Below are 22,637 nucleotides of genomic sequence, written 5' to 3'. Positions count from 1 at the left end.
CAGCACTCCAGGGGGTGATTAGATGCATGTCTTTTTTGAGGTGAGAACAGGACCTGATTACACACCTATAAACACACAGGACTCCAGGGGGTGATGTGTTTGTCTCTCTAAGAAGAACATGTTTCCATTCGCAGGTGAACACCAACTCAGTCAGCCTGTGCAAAATATCAGCTTGACTACGACCTGACGTTAGTTCATTTTCTTGCCCCACTAAGGAAAATGACAAAATATACTTTTTTTAAAATACGATTTTGCACTTTTTTCTATACAATCTGACATAATATAGTAATATGAATTACATCTAGGGAAATATTTCATGTTGAAGAGTCCAAGGAAACATTTGTGTATTCAACTGAGGGAAAGACATGGAAGACATCTTATTTCATCATCTTGGTCATTATTATTGCCATTATAAATCAGACATTGTAAGAGAAAACCATACCAAAACAATGTCCTCAGTATTCCAGTGCCTATTATCAGTATTTTATGACAGTAACCATCTAGATATACTTCAACAGCATTGAAAGACAGAAAAACAACCAAACAATTTACTACAAAAATATGTTGTTCGAGATAGACTATGGAAAAGATAAAACCCCAAAAAGTTACAAAACAAAATATTTTCTATGTTGAGTAATTATTTTCTATATCTTGGAACTTTGACCCATATTGCATGTTTTTGTTGTTTTATTAATCTATAAAGAAGGTGCTAAAAGCCAGATGACTTTGCAGAAAGTAGTTTGGTTTGATAATGACATCATTCTGTTCCTATGGTAGTGTCCAGGTTCTTTCCTAAAGTAACAGTGTTGGACTTGGTCCTTCATTTCATTGCAGAATTGCATAATGGTGCATTTTCCTTTCATTACTTGGCCGCTCCATGACTTATGTGCATAACTATTTGGCTCCTTCATATTGAGACTGTCTGGTCCCTAAAAAATGCAGTCTATTGGAAATGCCAATGCTTTTGGCATGGATATCAGTTTTCATTTTTACCACCAACTCAATTAAAACAAAGAAAACTACTTTTCATTTAAAACACCACTCATTAAAAAAAATCCTGCAAAAACAGTTCTTAAAAAATAGAAAAATGAAAGGCTCACAGTCTACCAATAAGTCAATAGTTTTTTTGAAACTTTTTTTCTAACATGTATTTCAAATTCTTGAGTATTCTTATAATACTGTAATATAACACTGCTTTTCATAATACTGGAGTTTCCCTGGCAAAGGGGACCATTTAAGTATTAACCAGACTATCTTTGTTAACAGACAGATGTGCTACAAGTGCAGCTTGTTTCTATACATTATTCACTTCAGAAAAACTGATAGTGATTGTAGTTTGAACCATAGAAAAAGCTGCAGCTAATTCTGTAGTGACAGTCTACGCATTGTGAACCTTCAGCAGCCAAAACACTCCTTCAATAGTGACACTCAACAGCACATAAACCAAAAGAACTCACAAGGAGACAAACAATAATAGCACGGGCTAATAAGATGTTTTTTCTGACCATGCGATTTGACCAGGACATTCTGGGCCTGAGCATCTCAATACGCCTCTCTCTGAACAACACCGCACAGAACACAAATACTGTAGTCCAGTTCTATGCACCAGTGCTATGTAGTGAGTGACTGCTCCAGTGAAGTACAATGCACTTTTCTTATATTTTCTACAGCGCAGTGCAAGACAGTGCAAAGTGGGGGGGGGGGGTCACAGTTTGTTTGAACTCAAACTTCAAAAAGGTAGGTGCATGTAAGCCGTGGTCCCTTCTCCCACTTGTTGTTCTCGGGATTGTTCCTCAGAGGACTAGTGGAACAAAGACCTGGGCGTTAACATGTGACGTGTTCAAGGTCAGGAAGTGTGTCCACAACCACAATACCTGGAAGAAAATTGAAAAGCACTTGCTGTTTGAACACAATAACCTCCACGTATTGCACTCAATAGTCTGAGTCTTATTAGAGTATTTTCAGCCTGATCGAGTGATCAGAGCTAGTGATCAGAGTCCTCTATCCTCTCCCATACACTGTCTCTATCCTCCCAAAGAGTCTCCCCCAAAAGTATCCCAACAAGAGTAGTAAACTCCACGTAAAAAATAATAAGTACACAGAAAACAATAAGTAAATCACATGATGGTAGTGTGGTGTTTCCTAGTAGTTCTGTTTTTTGCAGGTTGGTGCCTCAGCATTCAAAACCACACACAGGTTGTTCCCCTGCTACCTCCGGTTACAGCCGGCCGACCTTGGCGTCCCCGATGGCACCCCAGACGTCAAAAACAAATTCATCCGGGAAGGCGAAGTCACCAAGAGTCTCGTCCAACGCCTCGGCAAACTCATCTGGGTTCTTTTTGTCCTTCCCCAGCTCCACCATTGTAGCAGCTGACAGTGAGGGAGAGGGGTCAACCACAGCACAACAAAGTAATAGAAAGTTAAATAGTTAACCAAATAGCTACCGAGACTATTTGCATTGACCCTTTTTGCACAAACTTTGCCTCATCACATACGTTTATTATTTGTCACTTTATTCCTAGTCAAATGTACACATCTACCTCGTACCCTGCACATCGACTCAGTACTGGTACACAGTGTATGTTGCCAAGTTATCCTTACTCATTATGTATCTATTATTACATGTTTTACTTTTCTATTATTTCTATCTCTCTGCATTGTTGGGAAGGGTCTGTGAGTAAGCATTTCACCATTAGTCTACACCTGTTGCTTACGAAGCATGTAACAAATAACATTTGATTTGAAGTGGCAACACACAAGTCACCACTGCTAACAGGAGCTGCATGTGTGAATCACATTCACACGTATACACACACCGTCTCCCTTACCCAGCTCACTGTCTCTGATGCCCATGTAACTCTCCAGGAGGTCATCCACTTTCTCTATGGCCTTCTCCTCAAATGCAGAGGGCTGTCAAACAAATACAACAAACATAGTCATGACCTGAAACCATGTTAACCTTATTAATGGTAATAGAAGAGCCAACACACACTCACCAGCTCCTCCACCGTGGCTGGGCCTTTGGAGCGTAAACGCAGGGTGCCCTTCCCTGTCCCCAGCTGGGTTCCTGAGCCAGCCCGGGCCCCTCCTGACCTCTGGCTGATCATGTCTACAGGTAAGGGAGACAACATAACATGTCAAAGGAGCATCAGGTTTCCAACCTCCTAATTCTATATCTAGCTAGTCAATGATAATATAAGAGCAATTAGTAAAAGGCATTACAAAGTTTGATAACTGCTGACTCATTCCTAAATATAATCTGTCACACCATAATATGATTCATAATTACTGTGTCAGCACACACAATCTCTCATACACACACATACACAAACCCACCGAAGGCTTTCAAGGGCTCCACCATCTTGAGAACAAAGTCCTTCCCCTTGGGCAGCTCCTTGAGCATCTTGGCCACCTCGTAGTGTCGACACCCAATGAGACTGTGGCCGTTGATGGACTCAATCATGTCTCCCACGTTGATGACCTGGATCTGATGGACCACGCTACCCTCCCTTATTCTCTGGAAGGGACAGGATGAGACAAAGTAAAAATCCACCATTTCACACAATCAGCCAATTTGGCAGTGGGCAACATAAACAACTCTATAATGTGCATAGGCAACTAACTAACATCTTATTTTCAGTCTACTGTACATTCCACACTGTTGCTGCAATTGAGGCTCTGCGTTTCAAACGCTCCCATTTTGTTCTATTTTTAGTCCTCTGTGTGTGATGCTGATGCATTTCCTTCCACTGCCAGACCTATCAGAGGTGGCAGACACAGACCACTGATTTCCTAGCCAGTAACCATGCCCACCTTGATGAAGGCGTATCCAGCTCCATTATCAGTGATGGTCAACCCCAGGGCGTCCTCCCCCTTGAACACCTCCACCTCCTTCCTCTGGCCTTTGATATGGGCGAAAATAAAGTCCTCCAGCCCAATCTGACCCCCCAGTAACTTGTCCATGTCCACCTTGTGAGTGTTCAGAGTGCAGAACATCACCTAAAGAGTTAGAAAGTGAGTCAGTAAAGGGATAAACTGAAGCAGATCTCTCTCTCTCACACACACACACATCATATTGTTCACCTCTGGTGGTGCGATCCCAAAGGCCTCTCCGATCTTGGTGTAGAGCTCTCGCACGTTGCTGAAGCCCTCGATGCGTCCCGTGGGGCTACCGTGTGCTAGCTGGGTGTGGAAGATCAGACGAGGTCTCAGGCTGCTGGGTGGTGGTGGCAGACCCTCCTGGGTAGTACCCTCCCCGAGCCCCACACCACCTCCATCCAGGCCGTCCATTCCTGGGACATTAAGGCCCGCTCGGATCGGCTCGGCTTCCTCGTTCTCCACTAGTGGAGATGCTTTCTTCCTTCTACCCAATCCAAGAGGCATTTTTATCCTTCTGTCTGTCTGTGGAAGCGAACCGATGCTGCTTTGGTAGGTAGCCAAAGGTCCTGTCCAGCATAGGACTCTCTCTCTCAAATCTTCTTCCACCTGATGATTCACCAGTGAACCACAGCTATCTCTTGATGGTGGTCGTTGTAGCTAGCTACTGCTGTTGTTGGGACAACTTCAACTGTATGGCAACTAAACATTCAGAGTGCATCTGTGAACAGATTGTGACAGGTTAGTTAAACAGTACTACCAAACCCCATCGCTGGTGCATCACATCACAATACACTGGAAGATAGCTTTCAAAAACGAATACCAAACCGCCCAGGAGCTAACTTGCCAGCAAGCTAGCTCACCTTTAAAACACTTCTTCTGCCTACTTGTCTTGCCATCAAGTTACATGGCATTAGATAAGATGATAAACATATAGACTTGAATCAGAGATGTCACTAAATTTGACACACCTATTTTTTTAAACAGATTGCCAGCTAGGTAGCTAACTTGTTAGCTAGTTAGCTTGTTGGCTAACATAATATTAGCTTCTAGCTAGCTGAGAATGAAGGAATATAGCAGTCAAGGTAAGCATCTTACTCGAGCTTTAGCTAACTCGCTGTACGAGGTGATTGATTCAAGCCAGACGTGGAATGGAACATCAAAACACTAGGTTACTTCTTGATCCAACGGTTGTGAAAGTAAAGTTACATCGCATTTGAATCGCTAGTCTTGTGAGATACGCTAACAAGAAAATGAGAGGAAAGGATGATCTGATGGTATGTATGTTGTTTAGCAGGGGTGTTTTCATTAGATAGCACAGCCACAACGTCGAATTTGGCTATGTCGAGAGAAATAAAAATGAAAACAAAAATGTGCTTTTTGGTTTTTATTTATGTTTGGGGTTAGGAATAAGGTTAGCAATGAGGTTAAGGATAGGTTTAAAATCAGATTTGAAGAAGAGCAATAGTAGAAACATTTATTACTTTGCGGCTGTGGTAACAATTGACGACTGCAGGGGTGGGACTTCAGAACTGTATAATGGCCTCCTCCACTATAGGATTCCTCTCCTCGTCTCTAGCTCTTCGATGCCCCCTACTGTAAGGCAGGTTTTTTCAACCCTCTGTCCTAGGATTTCCATTAGTCCTCCTGGCATGAATAATTCATCTACACTGCCTGTAATACATTTTATTATCTATCTAGTATAGATGACAGACAGGCTTTTACTAAAAATGCTCAGCTTTTGATTCTAACTTGTAACAGATTCAGTTCCCATGTCTCTCACTCCATTTAACCCCTGGATGTGGATGTGTGTTTTTCAGAGGATTGCTTGTTTGACAATCTGCTCCAGGTAGAACAAAATGCACTCTGTTACAATGGTGCTTTGTCCCTAATCCAGTGAGCTAGTCCCTAGTTGGCAAAATGTTTGCATGTGTAAAATAACTGCGTTGTTAAATCAAATCAAACTTTGTCGCATGCGCCGAATACCACAAGTGTGGACCTTACCGTGAACTGCTTACTTACAAACCCTAAACCAGCAGTGCAAATAAACTAAAGTAAAAAATACAAAAAAGTAACAATAACAAGGCTATATACAGGGGGTAACCAATACAATTTGATACCGAGTCAGTGTGCAGGAAAGCAAAAAGTAGCTGGCTCGCGCCCCAAGTGGGGCAGAACTAAATCCACTCAGTTATTTTAAAAGTTTGACATGGGGCTAAATAAGAGAACTACATCATTTTGTACAATTTTATTTGATATTTACAAGTTTGCCAGTCTTTGCAACAATTAAAATACCACAAGATGCCAAGGGGACCTCATTTGTTCAGTTTCATACAAATTAAAAGCAGATTGCTAACACCTATTTGTCAAATAAAATTCTGGGTGCCTAATAATAATAATACAGAATGTCTGCAAATTTTATAAAAACTATTTTCACTTTTCCATCAAAGGAAAACATTTGCAAATAAAGCAAATATTTTTTAACAAAAAAGTTATACTGAGATTACACATCTCTACATTCATGTGAAACCACATTTATCTGTTAAAATTAAATAATAGTGGAACTCCACTTGGAGTGGAATGATAGATGGGTAAGTGTTGACTGATCATTACAACCTCAATGATAATCAAATTCATTACATCTCGCAACGGAAACCATTTAGCATTTGAGAACCAAACAGCAGGAAACGATGCAGGACCTACCTGAATTTGTCCAATAAAAACAATTTGTTACAAAACATTTTCCATTTGGGGTAAAACTTGTGTGCAACAGATTAAACGTTTTGCAACAGAATCAGCGTAATGAATGCACCCCAGGTTAAAATATGTATTTCAAGTACTTGAAAATGTAACATTATTCAAATAATTCCGACATATTTTAATAATACAACTGATGCACTACTTGGCTATTTTACAGTTTATCAACTGTCATTTTTGGAATGATTTTCTTATTTACCACAGATGCTTAGGCTTGCTTTATCTCAAACAATGTGCTTCAAAAATCAGCTCACTACATACTGTAGGCTGCGTTCACACAGGCAGCCCACCTCTGATATTTTTTCCACTCATTTGGTGTTTTGACCATTCACATCAGATCTTTTCGCAGCAGATCTTTTTCAGAGCTGATCTGATTGGTTAAAATACAATTTAGTGGGGGAAAAAATCTCAGAATTGGAGCCCGACTAAACGCAGCCATATAAGACAAGTCATTGTTTGCTCTACAGTGTGTAAGAAGTACAGGATATGACAAAATAAAAAGGATGAAGATTATCCTAACAGAAATGGTTTGCATAGAGGTTCCGAAGTAGCAGTAGATATTAGTTTCACAGCTTTAACAGAGTTAAAGAGAGAATTTAAACAGCTAAAATGCACTGCTGTTTTGAATAGCTTCTAAAGTGTCACTGCAGAGTAAACACACACGTTTCACTGGAGAATGGGCATACAAGTTCATCATATTTACAACAATAGTGATCCTCAAGCTAAATGTAAGGGGTCCTACAGAGGTCAAAACACATCACACAATCTTTTTATAGTATTTCACAATAAGATGGTGCATGTTTGTCTATACACACACACACACACACAAACAAGGTCAATCTCGCATGCGTGACGTAACATTTTGCACAAAATAGATAACGCGCCCTTGAATAACTAAAATCTATAGAGAGAAGCTACACTACATGGCCAAAAGTATGTGAACACCTGCTTGATGAACATCTTATTCCAAAATCATGGGCATTAATATGGACTTGGTCCCTCCCTTTGCTGCTATAACAGCCTCCACTCTTCTGGGAAGGATTGGAAGCAAGTCCCCGCAGCATTCAGCCACAAGAGCATTAGTGAGGTCGGCCACCGGTGTTGGGCGATTAGACCTGGGTCGGCGTGCCAGTTCATACCAAAGGTGTTCAATAGAATTGAAGACAGGGCTCTATGCAGGCCAGTCAAGTTCTTCCACACTTTTCTCGACAAACCATTTCTGTATGGACCTTGCTTTGTGCACGGGGGCATTGTCATGCTGGAACAGGAAAGGGTCTTCCCCAAACTGTTGCCACAGAATTGGAAGCACAGAATCGTCTAGAACGTCATTGTCAGCTGTAGCGTCAAGATTTCCCTTCAATGGAACTAAGGGGCCTAGCACAAACCATGAAAAACAGCCCTAGACCATTATTCCTCCTCCACCAAAGTTTACAGTTGGCACTATGCAGTCGGGCAGGTAGCATTCTCTTGGCATCTGCCAAACCCAGGATTGTCCATCGGACTGCCAGATGGTGAAACGTGTTTCATCACTCCAGAGAACGTGTTTCCAATGCTCCAGAGTCCAATGGCGGTGAGCTTTACACCACTCCAGCCGATGCTTGGCATTGCGCATGGTGATCTGGTGTGCAGCTGCTCGGCCATGGAAACCCATTTCATGAAGCTCTCGATGAACAGTTATTGTACTGACTTTGCTTACAGAGGCCGTTTGAAACTCGGTAGGGAGTGTTGTAACCGAGGACAGACGATTTGTACCTGCTTCAGTGGCCCTGTTCTGTGAGCTTGTGTGGCCTACCACTTCGGAGCTGAGCTGTTGTTGCTCCTAGATGTTTCCATTTTACAATAACAGCACTTACAGTTGACTGGGGCAGCTCTAGCAGGGCAGAAATCTGACAAACTGACTTGTTGGAAAGTTGGAATCCTATGACGATGCCACTGAGCTCTTCAGTATGGGCCATTCTACTGTCAATGTTTGTCTATGGAGACTGCATAGCTGTGTGCTCGATTTTATACACCCGTCAGCAATAAGTGTGCCTGAAATAGCCAAATCCACTAATTTGATGGGTTGTCCACTCACTTTTGGCCATGTAGTGCATCAAGTGTGTGGAATCTGTAGGGAGTTACCTGGAGTGAATTCCTAAAAATGTTTATAAATACCTCATTCTCTGGGTTAGTTTGAACATGATTTGCAAGTTGTGCTCAGGAATCCCCAGTTTTGCCCCTCCCATTTAAGCTGAAAGAATTTTCTGAATTCTATTTGCTCTAGTTCCCCAACATAACTCAGTTTCAGAATCTCTCGCATACCTCACTGCAAAATAATAGCAGTAACACCAAAGATATATTCAGACCCCTGGACTTTCCAAATTTTGTTATGTTGGGCTTATTCTAAAATGTATTAAATAAAAAAATCCTCAGCAATTTACACACAATACCCCATAATGACAATGCAAAAACAGTTATTTTATTTTAAATGTTACCAAATGTATTACCTAGAAAACAGAAATACCTTTATTCAGACCCTTTTATGAGACTCGAAATTGAGCTCAGGTGCATCTTGTTTCCATTTATCATCCTTGAGATGTGTCGACAACTTGGAGTCCACCAGTGGTAAATTCAATTGATTAGATTTGGAAAGGCACATAACTGTCTATAGAAAGGTTGCACCGTTTGCAGTACATGTCACAGCAAAAATCAAGCCATGAGGTTGAAGAAATTGTCCGTAGACCTCCGAGACAGGATTGCGTCAAGGCACAGATCTGGGGAAGGGTACCAAAAAAGGGTCCCCAAGAACATAGTGCCCTCCATCATTCTTAAATGGAAGTTTGGAACCACAGAGACTGTTCCTAGAGCTGGCCGCCCAGCCAAACTGAGCAATCGAGGGAAAAGTGCCTTGGTCAGGGAGGTGAACAAGAACTCGATGGTCACCCTGACAGAGCTCTAGAGTTCCTATGAGGAGATGGGAGAACCTTCCAGAAGGACAACCATCCCTGCATCACTCCACCAAATCAGGCCTTTATGGTAGAGTGGCCAGACGGAAGCCACTCCTCAATAACAGGCACGACAGCCCGCTTGGAGTTTGCTAAAAGGCACCTAAAGACTCTCAGACCATGAGAAACAATATTCTCTGGTCTGATGAAACCAAAATTGAACTCTTCGGCCTGAATGCCAAGCGTCACATCTGGAGGAAACCTAACACCATCCCTTCGGTGAAGCATGGTGGTGACAGCATCATTATGCTCTGGGGATGTTTTTCAGCAGCAGGGACTGGGAGACTTGTCAGGATCGAGGCACAGATGAACAGAGCAAAGTACAGAGAGATCCTTGATGAAAACCTGCTCCAGAGCGCTCAGGACCTCAGACTGGGGCGAAGGGGTTGTTGTCCTTCCAACAGGACAACGACCCTAAGCACAAAGCCAAGACAGCGTAGGGGTGGCTTCGGGACAAGTCTCTTAATGTCCTTGAGTGGCCCAACCAGAGCCCGGATTTGAACCCGATTAAACATCTCTGGAGAGACCTGAAAATAGCTGCGCAGCAACGCTCCCCTTCCAACCTGATAGAGCCTGAGAGGATCTGCAGAGAAGAATGGGAGAAACTGCCCAAATACAGGTGTGCCAAGCTTGTAGCATCATACCCAAGACTTGAGGCTGTAGTCACTGCCAAATGTGCTTCAACAAAGTACTGAGTAAAGGGTCACAACACTTATGTAAATGTGATGTTTTTTTTAATATTCTAAGACATTTCTAAAAAAAATAAACTGTTTTTGCTTTGTCATTATGGTTTATTGTGTGTCGATTGATAAGAAAACCCCCAACTTTAATCAATTTTAGAATTACGCTGTAACGTAAAAAAATGTGGGAAAAAGTCAAGAGGTCTGAATATTTTCTGATGGCACTGTATGCATAAGTATATCTACATTCAGGTGTGTGTCACTGCTCCTGAGAGATATAGTTGATAAGTTGCCTGCAACAAATATTCTGGAAGCACTATCAAAACAACTGGATACCACACAAATTCCACATCAGTGCTCTGTTTGCCACAGGCATCTTCAACTCTACGTATCCCTCAGACCTTATAACAACCAGCACCAGTCATCTCTACAGGGCCAGACCAACCCCTGCCCTATGCGCAAACATTATTATCCAATGTCTAGCACTGGGTCACCCCAGAAATGTCTTTATTTTCCCTTCCAATGGGAAATGGAATACTGTCAATAGGACATGTTGGTAATAAAATCTAAATGTTTTAATAATAAACAGGAAAAAATTATGAACCAAACAGAACAGCTAACATCAGAACAGAGACCAACATGTTAGTCAATATCTCATGGTGGTTAAATATATAACTGAATTATAATTTGGTTGAATCAAAATAAACAGGTATAATTCCCAATCAACTATTATGTTCTTTGGCCTAGGGTAAGGACAACTGTAATGGAGAAAGACGACTGTCTGTCTTCGTGTTTGTTAGGCGTCTTCAAAAGCTACTTTAGTCATTCAAGGAGGAAGAATCTGAGTCAGTGCATCGCGGACACTCTGCCCCAAATTCTCAGGGAATTTCACTACAAACTCAAGCACCATGTCCCCCCTCTTCTCTGGGCACTTGGACAGGGGTAGTCCCTCTCCCACGATACGCTTCTTCATCCCAGGTTTGACCACGTCTCTAGAGGTCACAGTCACAGTCCTGCCGTCCAGAGTGGGAGCGCTGACCGTGCATCCACACAGTGCCTGATGGGAGAGAGAAATACAGATTGTCACAATTAGGTGTGTTATATTTTTAGTTAAAAAGGAGGACAAAGCCTGAAGATATATTGAATTAATATTAAGAAATTATTAAGAAATTGTGTTGTAGTGCGATGTTCCAAATGCCTGTATCGTAAGATTTGTTTTTATGAGCGTCTATGTCCGCTTGTTCTCATGACTTTGTCTTTTCGATCTCGTCTCCTTCGCACCTTCTGTGCTGTGTGCACCTACCCCCTCTCGCTCTCTCTCACAAACACACACACACGCCCCTCACAACAACAAAGACGAAAGATCACTTCATCCTCTGACAACAAGCGGTTTCAACTCGATATTTGCATTTGAGGTTTGGTCCAACAGAATGGGTGAGATGGACCCTGAAACACATTGGGACATTTTTTTGTAAGAGAACTTAACCTTTCTAACGATACCTTTTTATGTCTCAACCAAAATTTAGGGCAGAGCAGACCCTTCTAAAACTGTTCAAAAGTTTGAGGTCACTTAGAAATGTCCTTGTTTTTGAAAGAAAAGCAAATTTTTTGTCCATTAAAATAAAATCTAATTGATCAGAAATAGTGTAGACATTGTTTATGTTGTAAATGACTATTGTAGCTGGAAACGGCTGATTTATGGAATATCTCCGTAGGCGTACAGAGGCCCAATATCAGCCACTCCTGTGTTCCAATGGCACGTTATGGTAGCTAATCCAAGTTCATAATTTTAAAAGGCTAATTTATCATTAGAAAATCATTTTGCTGTGTGTACGCCTCACAAATCCTCAACTGGCAGCTTCATTAAATAGTACCCACAAAACACCAGTCTCAACGTCAACAGTGAAGAGGCGACTCCGGGATGCTGGCCTTCTAGGCAGAGTTTCTCTGTCCAGTGTGTGTTCTTTTGACCATCTTAATATTTTATTTTTTAATGGCCAGTCTGAGAATGGCCTTTTCTGTGCAACTCTGCCTTGAAGGCCAGCATCCCAGAGTCGCCTCTTCACTGTTGACGTTGAGATTGGTGTTTTGTGGGTACTATTTAATGAAGCTGCCAGTTGAGGACTTGTGAGGCGTCTGTTTCTCAAACTAGACACTAATTTACTTGTCCTCTGGCTCAGTAGTGCACCGGGGCCTCCCACTCCTATTCTGGTTAGAGCCCGTTTGCGTTGTTCTGTGAAGGGAGTAGTACACTCAGTATTGTACAAGATCTTCAATTTCTTGGCAATTTCTCTCATGGAATAGCCTTCATTTCTTAGAACAAGAATAAACTAAAGAGTTTCAGAAGAAAGTTTCTGGACATTGTTAATGTTGTAAATTACTATTGTAGCTCAATGTCAACACTATATTTCTCATCAATTTGATGTTATTTTAATGGACCAAATTGTTTGCTTGTCTTGCAAAAACAAAGACATTTCTAAGTGACCCCAAACTTTTGAACGGTAGTGTACATTGTAAAAACAACTAGCTGGAGCCGTCTGAGTGGTCGGCTATGAACGCCCTTACCCGCTAGTACGTAATGCTGATAATTGGTTCTGACTCGCTACAGGCTGTTCTGCAAGAACAGTACGAATACTTCTTAGTCTAGGACTTTTATCTTCACCACCACACAGTATAGTATTCACACACAGAAATCTCCAGTTTACAGAGGATGGACTTGTGGTTTTCTTGGATGCATTGTGCCCACAATTTTACTAAAATAAACACACATAACTTGGTCGGCAGCCAAACTTGCGTCTTCATCTGCCGACAACGATAGCCACTCTGACCTGGAGTGGGTTGGGTCAGAGTCCAAATGTGCATTCGGGCACTCTAATTGGTGTAAACCAAGAGACTGTGACAGACAGCTGAGAAGGGGAGAAATCACCCTAATAGGACTGTGGAGAGTCAGAGATGGTCTGTTTTCTCTCTCTCTCTCACACACACACACACACACACACACACACACACACACACACACACCCTTGTTTTCATAAATGTGATTATATAAGCTTGAAGCCCATTCAAAAACACAGTACGGGACTTGCAACAGGAGGTAGTAAATACTAGTACTTTCATACCGTACTGGCAACTTGTTCTCATTCTGAGAAATAAGCATCTTCTTATCCATGTAGATAGGCCACAAAATGGACAGGCTAGCATTTTGTTCAAACAGTAGGCGACTGACAGGAGGGTGTGTTCATAACAGCTCAACTGTTCGAACTTGTTAGCAAGTAAATAGATCCAAGATGGCTAGACTTTAAATATAAAGATTAGCTAACTACTCATTATTAGTGGATATGCATGGTTCTGGTTACATTTTGTACAAAAGGGCATTTTCATACAGACAGACTTAAAAGCCAGATCAGTGATTATTGCAAAAAAAGCAAGTTAAACTGCTATAATATAATTATTAGTGGGTTGTATAAGGCTTACATTTAGCCTAGGTATAATTTTACAAGCCATGAATTCATTAGATTATTCCTGACTGTTTAAAATGTTTGAAATGCAGTGTACTGACCTTTAAATGGTGCAACAAAGCTTAGAGAAAAATATATATATTTTTAATATACATTGTGAATCGCCCATAAGTTACAAAACAAATCGACATATGATTTTTAGGTCCTTTCGCCCAACCCTGCCTGAGAGCAGCAGAGAAATATCATTACAGAGAAAACAAGTGAAAGAGTTTAGTGGGTTACGTCTATGACTGACACAATGTTTAAGAAATCACAAAGACCAAGCACTCACATCTCTGAGGGACACTCTAGCAGGGTAGATGATATCGGAGCCATCCCGGCGGAACACAGGATGGGGTTTGTCTTTGACCACAAACACCACGTCAGCAGGAATGTTAGTGGGTGTCTCATCTCCCTCCCTGGGGAAGGTGATCTTGGTCCCTTCCTTCCAGCCTCGCTTGATGTCCACTGTCAGGATCTTGTCCTCGCTGCGCATGCTGCAGCCGTCCGGGTTCAGCCGCTTCCTGGAGATCTTCATCTTCTTGGTGCAGCCGGAGAACACCTCCTCCAGGCTCACCTTCAGCTCGTGTACCACCGGAGAATCTTTCTTCTTCTCACGGCCCCCATGGGGACCCCCTGGTCGGGATTTGAAGGACCTCTGGTGTTGGTGGAACCCTCCCATTCCACCCGGCATACCCCCCATACCAAATGCAGCAAAGGGGTCATCAGTGTCCATGTCATCGTCCCCGTTGCGTGCGAAGAACTGGTCGAATGGGCTGCGGCCACCAAAAAACTCTGTAAACATGGCGTGAGGATCTCCATGGAAGGTGTAGTTGTAGTTGTTGGGGCCATTGGGACCACCACCCCCGCCGGCTGTGTGCCCCTTCAGGCCTGTAAGAGTGAACACAACATCAAAATTGCTATTTTAGAACACAAGAACAAACATCAAAATGTTTATTTTAAATCCATTTGAATCACTTATCCATAACACACTTTCAACACTTCCAGACATACCATCTCTCTAAATAAATAATGCTAAAGCATGTTACATTTCCACCTGTGTCTTCAGGGGTCACTGACAGAGCAGTGTTTCTGAAAAAGTGTTCTGCGATGTGTCACAAACCATGAGCGGACGTGACAGAACGAAGGAATTAACGTTGTGATGTGAACAAACTAGCCCCACCAGTTTGAACGCAGAATAAACAGGAAAGTTCCAGCAAGTTCTCGAGATAATTGTAGTGCCTCTGACTGTTTCCGGTGCTCAGTTGCTTCCAATATAATAACTACAACAGTTTCTAGGGCTACACTTAAAGAAAAACACAAACAGTAACATTTAAATAATAAGGTTAGCTAGAAGTTGTCAAAAACAACGACCACGGCTGATACAGCTACCAACGTTACATAGTTGGCAAACCTGACAACGTCGATTGCGCAAGACAGTTTAGGTTACAATGGTGCAGCACACTGTGTGGAACCAAAAGTTGATGCGTTACCTTCTTCTCCATATCGGTCATATATATCCTTTTTCTTTGCGTCGCTGAGGACATCATAGGCCTCGGCGATTTCTTTGAATTTATCCTCAGCTCCAGTGGACTTGTTTTTATCAGGGTGATATCGCAGGGCCTGCTTTCGATACGCCTTCTTTATCTCGTCCTCAGAGGCGCCTTTCTGTATACCCAACACTTTATAATAGTCTTTACCCATTACAAGTATCTGTCAAGTAACGCTTGATATTCAAAAAAACATAGTCAATGCACCAGTTAATCTTATATCAAAGGCCGTCAACCAACCACAATGAAATGTAGTGTTTGCAGCTGGCTAGCTACTTAACCAGTTGACAGCTGCAAGCTAGCTACAAATCCGACCCGCCACGATTTTTTTGACCCATTAAACTATGGAGTTACATAAATATATCCCGCTCTCTGCTGAATAAATCAATTTATGAGCTGAGATATCGTGGCTACTCAAAATACGCTTTTCACCATGTCGCTAGCTAGCCACCATGTAAGAAACTTCCAGAAGTACTGGTGCTGATACTGCTGTGACTATCGCATTTCCACATTGACTGACATCTCCGCCCCTTTCCACGTCATGCTTTCAAAATGGTCTGTGCTTTCAAGATCTCTGGGACGTCCCTACCCCATTGAAGTTGAACTGTATGAATGGTTAAAGTTCGGGTTAGGGTAGCCTCGTCGAGAACCAGGCGTGACAACGGGTTATGCTTGGGTTTAGGGTAAGGACGTCCCAAGGAATCCGAATATCACTAACCTTGTCAAAATCAAGAACTACGATTTTCGCCCCACCACTCCCTGGCAGCAGTTGCTTACACATATAAGAAGGGATAAACTGCATGTTCAGGGATGGACAAATGGCGGCCCAACAAAATTTTGCTTAGTGGCCCCAAAAGGGTCACCCCATACAGAACCAGGGGCGGCAGGGTATCCTAGTGGTTAGAGCGTTGGACTAGCAACCGGAAAGTTGCAAGTTCAAACCCCCGAGCTCACAAGGTACAAATCTATCGTTCTGCCCCTGAACAGGCAGTTAACCCACTGTTCCTAGGCCGTCATTGAAAATAAGAAATTGTTCTTAACTGACTTGCCTAGTTAAATAAAGGTACAAAAAAACCAATCAGTCGATGTAATCGAGAATCATCAGAAATCAAGCGATATGAATCGAACAGTAGGGCGCCGCCTGACCTACTGATTGCAATTGTATCGTGTAAAAGGGGAGGGCCGACTCTGACTGCATGTGCGGGTTACGATGTGGGCACACAGACCCACATGAGGTAATATTTTTTTTGTGGCCCCCACCCCAATTACAGTTGCCCATCACTGATGTAGATAATAATTTCTTCACATTGTGGGTATCTGTGGCAAAGCTTTATAAATGATTTCATTAGCTAAAATAATATGAATGCATATTCTGACAAGACTATTGATATGTTGCATATCAAATACCACACGGTAGAATAATATAATAGTGTTCCTCTTGCAATGCCTAATTATATATCTTACATGTCCTACATATCTTTCATGATATGGAAAGATATTGGCTTTAAAATGACTCCATGTCAGGGCTTCTGGAAAATAAAGAAGAGATAACTTGCAAAGTGAAGTGATAATAACGCTGACTACCACAGAGGGGCAGCATTGCAGCTTCTTAAATCACGGAAACTGTAACATTATTCTCACGCTTCACTGGAGAGCCCCATAGCGTGATAACCTGATATGCTCCAGTATCAGTTTGGATTCCAGGCTAATAATACGAGCCCACCGTACTATAACATCTGTTGCATATCACAACGTCCAAAAAAACAAACTTGAACATGATGTTAAATTGAGATTATGAGAGAACCATTTGTTTAAATCAATTGAATTTGCTGGCTGCAACATGATAGGACAGCTTTTCCAGCTCCTGTCCAGGTTTTCTAACTCCTGTCCTGGTTTTCCAACTCCTGTCCACTCCAACACAGAGACTGATTTTCTGCACATAATCAACAAAATCAGCAGCCCCCTTTGTACAAATCCTTGTTTACATTACAGCAGATTTTTTTATATTTTTTATTTAACCTTTTTTTTAAAACTAAGCAAGTCATGTAAGAACAAATTCTTATTTACAATGACAGCCTACCCTGGCCAAACTCTAACCCGGACGACGCTGGGCCAATTGTGTGCCACCCTATGGGACTCCCAATCACAACCGGTTGTGATACAGCCTGGAATCGAACCAGGGTCTGTAGTGATGCCTCTAGCACTGAGATGCAGTGCTTTAGACCCCTGAGCTACTCAGCTAATATGTCACAACATCTTAATCCATGCAGATCAGAAAAGCTTACTGTGTTCTTGTACCACTTTGTGCTCCTGTCTGATGTATGTTCCTCGGTGGCCTAACCTGATTGTAAATATAGAATACAGATCTGCTGCCTGTGTGTGTTGAGATGCTCCTTTTAGTCAAATCTGAAGGACATGATCCCTGTCTGATTGATATCTTGGGCAACATCTCCAAGCCCCCCAACTGATAGCCAGCACCTCACAGCTCTGAGAGCACTACAGCTGACAGCTCTCACTCAATTGGAACATGATAGGACAGTATTAGGCCTTACTGTTTGTTAAAGGTATTGGGAGAATACACACACTCTAAAATAAACATGTGTTTGTTTTGGTTTTTGTTCATTCTCAAGGTCAGAGTGGTAGAAAAAAAATGGCACAGGTGGCCTGGGGGGGGAAGTGTCGGTATGCAGAGGCCTGACTGTCCACATGGATACGGCCTATAGGGGGGTCAGTGTGAGACAGTGTGACTGAGTGAGGAGCAGAGCTCAGCAGAGATGTGTCTAGGCTCTTCTGAGAGCAGAGAGGGATCTGTTTCTGAGTGGGGTTGTGTGTGGCTGACCAAGGCTACTGAGCTACTGCAGAACAGTGCAGAGCAAATCGGGCTTCTTATATTTAGCCTTGCGAAGTGCGCGCTACGGATTATGTCTTGGGCGTCTCGGGTTTCGCCTTCAGTACGTTTGTGGGTGTGGACGGTGTCCGGTAACTAGTGGGAGGCCTCTCTTCAGGTGAGGAGGTGGTGGGTTACTGACGTTTAACCCCCTCTCATTCTATGAACATCTCACAGACAACCTCTCTCTCTCTCTCTCTCTCTCCCACCCTCTTGCTTTCTTTACCTCTTTCTCACACCCTCACACAGGAAAAGGCTGTTTACGGTGACATAGTCGTTTCCCATTCTGGAAGGCTATTTGGAGGGTACAGATAGTAAGAAAAACAGTCACAGAGGACATAGCAGTGTTAGACTACAGCGTCTAATCTGATACAAGTAGAGAACACTAACTAGGTTTTTACAAAACATTGGAGGGACCTCATTTTAGTGCGGAGGCACATTGAGGTCGTAGTTCAAAAGGGGTCATGGATACACTGGCTTTAGAGGCGAAGGCAACTGGACAAGAAAAGAAAAGTTCAGCCCCAAGACCAAGACCTAAACCACCCAAAAAGGCCAAAAGGATTGTTTACTTTGAGGTAGAAATCGTGGATGCAAAGACAAAGGAGAAGCTACTACTCTTGGACAAAGTTAGTGTGTGTGTGTGTGTGTGTGTGTGTGTGTGTGTGTGTGTGTGTGTGTGTGTGTGTGTGTGTGTGTGTGTGTGTGTGTGTGTGTGTGTGTGTGTGTGTGTGTGTGTGTGTGTGTGTGTGTGTGTGTGTGTGTGTGTGTGTGTGTGTGTGGCTGGCTGTGTCACTGTTTCTCATCAGTCACTGTCCACGTTCAATATTGTATTTGAATCTGTACACTGAGAAGAATTACATTTAAAAGTTTGAAATCATCAGCTGAGGTCTAATTCCAGTCCTAGTAGAAGCCATAATACTGTCTGAAGTCAGAAGACACTTGTTTGCTTTAGCTCAAGAAGTTACAGTCACCCCTTTGACCGTACAGCCAGCTAATTTACAGTTCACAGACGCTATGGCTGATTCTACAGAGGTTGTGTTGCAGTTAGGAGGTGAAAACTCCCCCTGATCTTAAAGGAATCTTCTGGTCAAGTTATGAGTTATGTGTCAGCTCAGTGTCCTGAAGCCAGTGGGTGTCTTGAAGCCAACAGCACCATGTGTTGAGTGGCTTTTATGAATGTGAACATTTGTGTTGCAATGATAATTAATTATAGTTGAAATGCTGCATCATAGTCTCTGGCTGTCTTCGCAGTGGGAATAAATATGTTTGTGTTATAACTTATGTACAGTATGTGGTATGGTACCAATTTCACAACTTGAAAACAAATATCAAACTTTAGTCAATAAATCTATCTTGGATACATGTATTAGACCCATGGCAGTAACACTAGCAGTATGTTTGCCTATGGATGATTGATTGTCTTTCTGAACAGGTTGAGCCAACTTCTACTATTTTGGATATTAAGGCTTTGTTCCACAAATCAAGTGAGTATGTGACAAAGTCCAGTTAAAATATAGTCATGTTGTGGACGCTCTTATCCAGATCAACTTTCAGTCAGTGATGTTAACAACATGAAATGTAAAACATTTGTGTAACGTGATCTACACTCTGCACCAGGGATGGGCAACTTTGATGGGGGTGGGGGCCCCAAAACATCTGAACTCATCAAGAGGGGCCGCAGTTGCTCTTGACAGCGGAGAGAAAATATTTACGTTTTAGAGTTCCTTTTTGCAATTCTACACATTTTGCCATGGGGCGTAACAGAAATGTTGCAGTTTTAAAGCAAGTTTGCTGAATTTCTACACATTTTGCCATGTGGCGGAGAGATGATTTTGCAATTGTATAATTAATTTCATGCAATTCTACTCATTTTGTCATGGGGCGGAGAGGGAAATTGTTCCGAGGGCCTTCAAAAGGCCAGTGGACAAAAGGTGCTTTCTGGAACCTAAAAGGGTTCTTCGGCCGTACCCATAGGAGAATCCTTTGAAGAACCCCGGTTAGTTTCAGGCAGAACTCTTTTGGTTCTAAGTAGAACCGTTTCGGTTCCATGTAGAACCCTTTCCACAGAGGGTTCTACATGGATGAAACCCAAAAGGTTTCTCTTACGAGGACAGCCGAAGAACCCTTCTGGAAGACTTTTCTCTAAAGAGTGTAGATATGTATGATCCATATACAATATGTCATGATAATTATGAGGTTAGTCTCGCAATGCCAAGTCTAGTTAATCATTCGGCTACTGGAAGGAAGCCTTGAAATGGAGGCAATTTTAAGCTTAATTAACTTCTATCTTCTTGTCAGATCCCCAGTGGTACCCAGCCAGACAGTCCTTACGCCTGGATCCTAGTAAGCCCAACACCTCCCATGCATGATGCCTCAACTACTTACACAGACTCAAATGAGTGCTAGATATTGCTATACCAAAACCGTATAAAGGTCTTATCTTCTGTGAAATGGTCCACAATGTCATGGCTGACTATAGCATTGTGCTCTGTCTTGCTCCACAGAGGGTAAGGGTCTGAAGGATGAGGATGTCTTGCAGACACTTCCTGTTGGAACCACAGCCAGCTTTTACTTCTTTGACCTGGGGGCCCAGGTCGCCTGGGGCACTGTAAGCACATGCAAACACACACACACACACACACACACACACACACACACACACACACACACACACACACACACACACACACACACACACACACACACACACACACACACACGTGTTAATGCACGCACGCACGCACATATGCCCACCCACAATCAATCACCCACAAGTACACACACACACAAATGCACTTATGTGCACAATCACACACAAACGCGCGCGTACACACACACACACATTATACTGCATATCTTGACATGTCTATACTGCATTTAAATATACACAGCCACACTCCCTCAATTAATCAACTATAGCCTTGCATATAAATATACACCCACACTGACAGATAGATTCACTGTCCTCTGGTTCGGTTTTCTATCACCTCCTAGCTCCTGTATCCTCTGTCCTAGGACACATAATCTCATGGCCCTATTTCCCCCACAGGTGTTTATCCCCCTGACCTCCTTTTCACCCTCCATTGCCACAGCCTCCTCAATCATTCTCCACAACCAACCACATGCTGTAACCATGCTCCTTATCCTCAATCCTCTCACCCCTCATCCACCTGTGTCTGAACCCCCAGTGGAATAGGGTGATGCCAGTGTTGGGGGGTAGCAGGGTCCAATGTACTCCTTGCAGCCTGGCACCATAGCTGAGATCAACAGTAGCGATCAGTCACCCGTGCTGGGCCTGGACCCATGCCAGAGGTGTTGATTCAGAGATCTGTTTCATCACAAACTGACTGTCAGCTAAGCTGCCACATCTCTAGGGGAATGCTTGTGTTACATGCTCACTTGTTTTCTCTAATGCTCAATTTACAAATCATCTACTTGCCCTCCTCCCTTGGCACTCCTGTAGATCTGAAATTATCGGATAGGTAAAAGCAATATAATAAAACTTCCATTCAGTCTATCAGAACGCAATATGAAGCTAGTACCACCTACAGATCCAATCAGCACCTACTTGTCTCACCTTTATGTCTTCCCCCCGTCTCAGGTCTTCCTATCAGAGTGTTACGGACCACTGCTCATCTACTTGATGTTCTACTTCCGCCTGCCTTTCATCTATGCCCCAAAGTATGACTTTAGCAGCAGCAAGCACTGGGTTGTACAGTGAGTGTCAAATTACTGCATTTTCAAGGGTCTATTCTATCTCTGTCACTGTACCTCACACTCTCCAAGTGATGATTACAGTGGCATAATTAGGTCTGGTTGATCAGTGATGGTGTTGACAGTGAAGATAATATGTGTGCTGCATCAGAGAAGCATGACAGCCCTCTCGGACTGTCGTAGAGACCAGTGAGTGAATGATGTAGTAATCAAAGCTAAATATGTGATGATAATAAGACGTAATCTATACTATGATCACATTTCCCCTCCCGCTGCAGTTTGGCCTGCATGTGTCACTCCTTCCACTATGTGAAGAGAATCCTTGAGACGCTGTTCATCCACCGTATCTCCCATGGTACCATGCCACTGAGAAACATCTTCAAGGTGAGAAGATTGAATAAGGGAATCTCCAATCTGATTCTAAAGAGGATTTGTGATCCCGTTTGATCCAGTGATATCTGATAATAGCAGTATTGTTTATCCTTTTATTTAATGGTTTACTTTCATGTGACATAGTTTCTAAACTTATTCTCAGGGGTAAACAGATTGTCTAATTAATGTATTATTATTCTGATGACTTGTACAAAAACTGGTCCTGCTTCTTTTCCAGAACTGCAGTTATTACTGGTGTTTCGCAGCATGGATGGCCTACTACATCAACCATCCCCTCTATACACCACCCTGTAAGTCCT

At 42.6% G+C, this 22,637-nt stretch overlaps 3 protein-coding genes across 5 annotated transcripts in view; 1 reads left to right on the top strand and 2 right to left on the bottom strand.

Annotated features, from left to right (window-relative positions):
• Positions 1 to 461: 461 nt before the first annotated feature.
• LOC135554487 (PDZ domain-containing protein GIPC1-like) lies at positions 462 to 5,205 on the bottom strand. The gene is made up of 7 exons (XM_064986810.1): positions 4,975 to 5,205; positions 4,084 to 4,597; positions 3,814 to 3,999; positions 3,337 to 3,517; positions 2,997 to 3,109; positions 2,829 to 2,910; positions 462 to 2,370 (listed from the first exon to the last, which is right to left on the bottom strand). The coding sequence occupies exons 2-7, from the start codon at positions 4,381 to 4,383 to the stop codon at positions 2,219 to 2,221; spliced, it is 1,014 nt and encodes a 337-aa protein (XP_064842882.1). The 5' UTR covers positions 4,384 to 4,597; positions 4,975 to 5,205; the 3' UTR covers positions 462 to 2,218.
• Positions 5,206 to 10,775: 5,570 nt separating this feature from the next.
• LOC135554484 (dnaJ homolog subfamily B member 1-like) lies at positions 10,776 to 15,863 on the bottom strand. 3 transcript variants are annotated; one of them, XM_064986806.1, is made up of 3 exons: positions 15,288 to 15,863; positions 14,087 to 14,685; positions 10,776 to 11,354 (listed from the first exon to the last, which is right to left on the bottom strand). In XM_064986806.1, the coding sequence occupies exons 1-3, from the start codon at positions 15,496 to 15,498 to the stop codon at positions 11,124 to 11,126; spliced, it is 1,041 nt and encodes a 346-aa protein (XP_064842878.1). In that variant the 5' UTR covers positions 15,499 to 15,863; the 3' UTR covers positions 10,776 to 11,123. The 3 variants fall into 3 exon arrangements, with proteins under 3 accessions (XP_064842878.1, XP_064842879.1, XP_064842880.1); XM_064986807.1 differs by lacking the exon at positions 15,288 to 15,863 and adding an exon at positions 14,809 to 14,960; XM_064986808.1 differs by lacking the exon at positions 15,288 to 15,863 and adding an exon at positions 14,844 to 14,960.
• A 2,544-nt stretch (positions 15,864 to 18,407) lies between these two features.
• LOC135554483 (very-long-chain enoyl-CoA reductase-like) overlaps positions 18,408 to 22,637 on the top strand; it is a 7,005-nt gene continuing 2,775 nt past the window's right edge. The window contains exons 1-7 of the mRNA XM_064986805.1: positions 18,408 to 18,857; positions 19,664 to 19,715; positions 20,530 to 20,574; positions 20,736 to 20,839; positions 21,833 to 21,948; positions 22,224 to 22,329; positions 22,556 to 22,628. Of these exons, the coding sequence (XP_064842877.1) occupies positions 18,696 to 18,857; positions 19,664 to 19,715; positions 20,530 to 20,574; positions 20,736 to 20,839; positions 21,833 to 21,948; positions 22,224 to 22,329; positions 22,556 to 22,628 (658 nt within the window). The 5' untranslated portion in view covers positions 18,408 to 18,695. The remainder of the gene's footprint in view (positions 18,858 to 19,663; positions 19,716 to 20,529; positions 20,575 to 20,735; positions 20,840 to 21,832; positions 21,949 to 22,223; positions 22,330 to 22,555; positions 22,629 to 22,637) is intronic.

Source organism: Oncorhynchus masou, chromosome 14 (assembly GCF_036934945.1).
Source record: "Oncorhynchus masou masou isolate Uvic2021 chromosome 14, UVic_Omas_1.1, whole genome shotgun sequence".
In the NCBI taxonomy this organism is placed as follows: Eukaryota; Metazoa; Chordata; class Actinopteri; order Salmoniformes; family Salmonidae; genus Oncorhynchus; species Oncorhynchus masou.
The sequence above is the reverse complement of the archived record's forward strand: the minus strand, read 5'-3'. Positions and strand labels throughout refer to the sequence as shown.

Coding starts and splice junctions, on each gene's coding strand:
- LOC135554487 (XM_064986810.1), bottom strand. CDS start 4,383: ATGCCTCTTGGATTGGGTAGAAGGAAGAAAGCATCTCCACTAGTGGAG. Junction 3,518..3,813: donor CTGGATACGCCTTCATCAAG/GTGGGCATGGTT, acceptor TGTCCCTTCCAG/AGAATAAGGGAGGGTAGCGT. Junction 2,371..2,828: donor CATCAGAGACAGTGAGCTGG/GTAAGGGAGACG, acceptor CCTCACTGTCAG/CTGCTACAATGGTGGAGCTG.
- LOC135554484 (XM_064986806.1), bottom strand. CDS start 15,498: ATGGGTAAAGACTATTATAAAGTGTTGGGTATACAGAAAGGCGCCTCT. Junction 14,686..15,287: donor TGACCGATATGGAGAAGAAG/GTAACGCATCAA, acceptor TCACTCTTACAG/GCCTGAAGGGGCACACAGCC. Junction 11,355..14,086: donor CTAGAGTGTCCCTCAGAGAT/GTGAGTGCTTGG, acceptor CTCTCCCATCAG/GCACTGTGTGGATGCACGGT.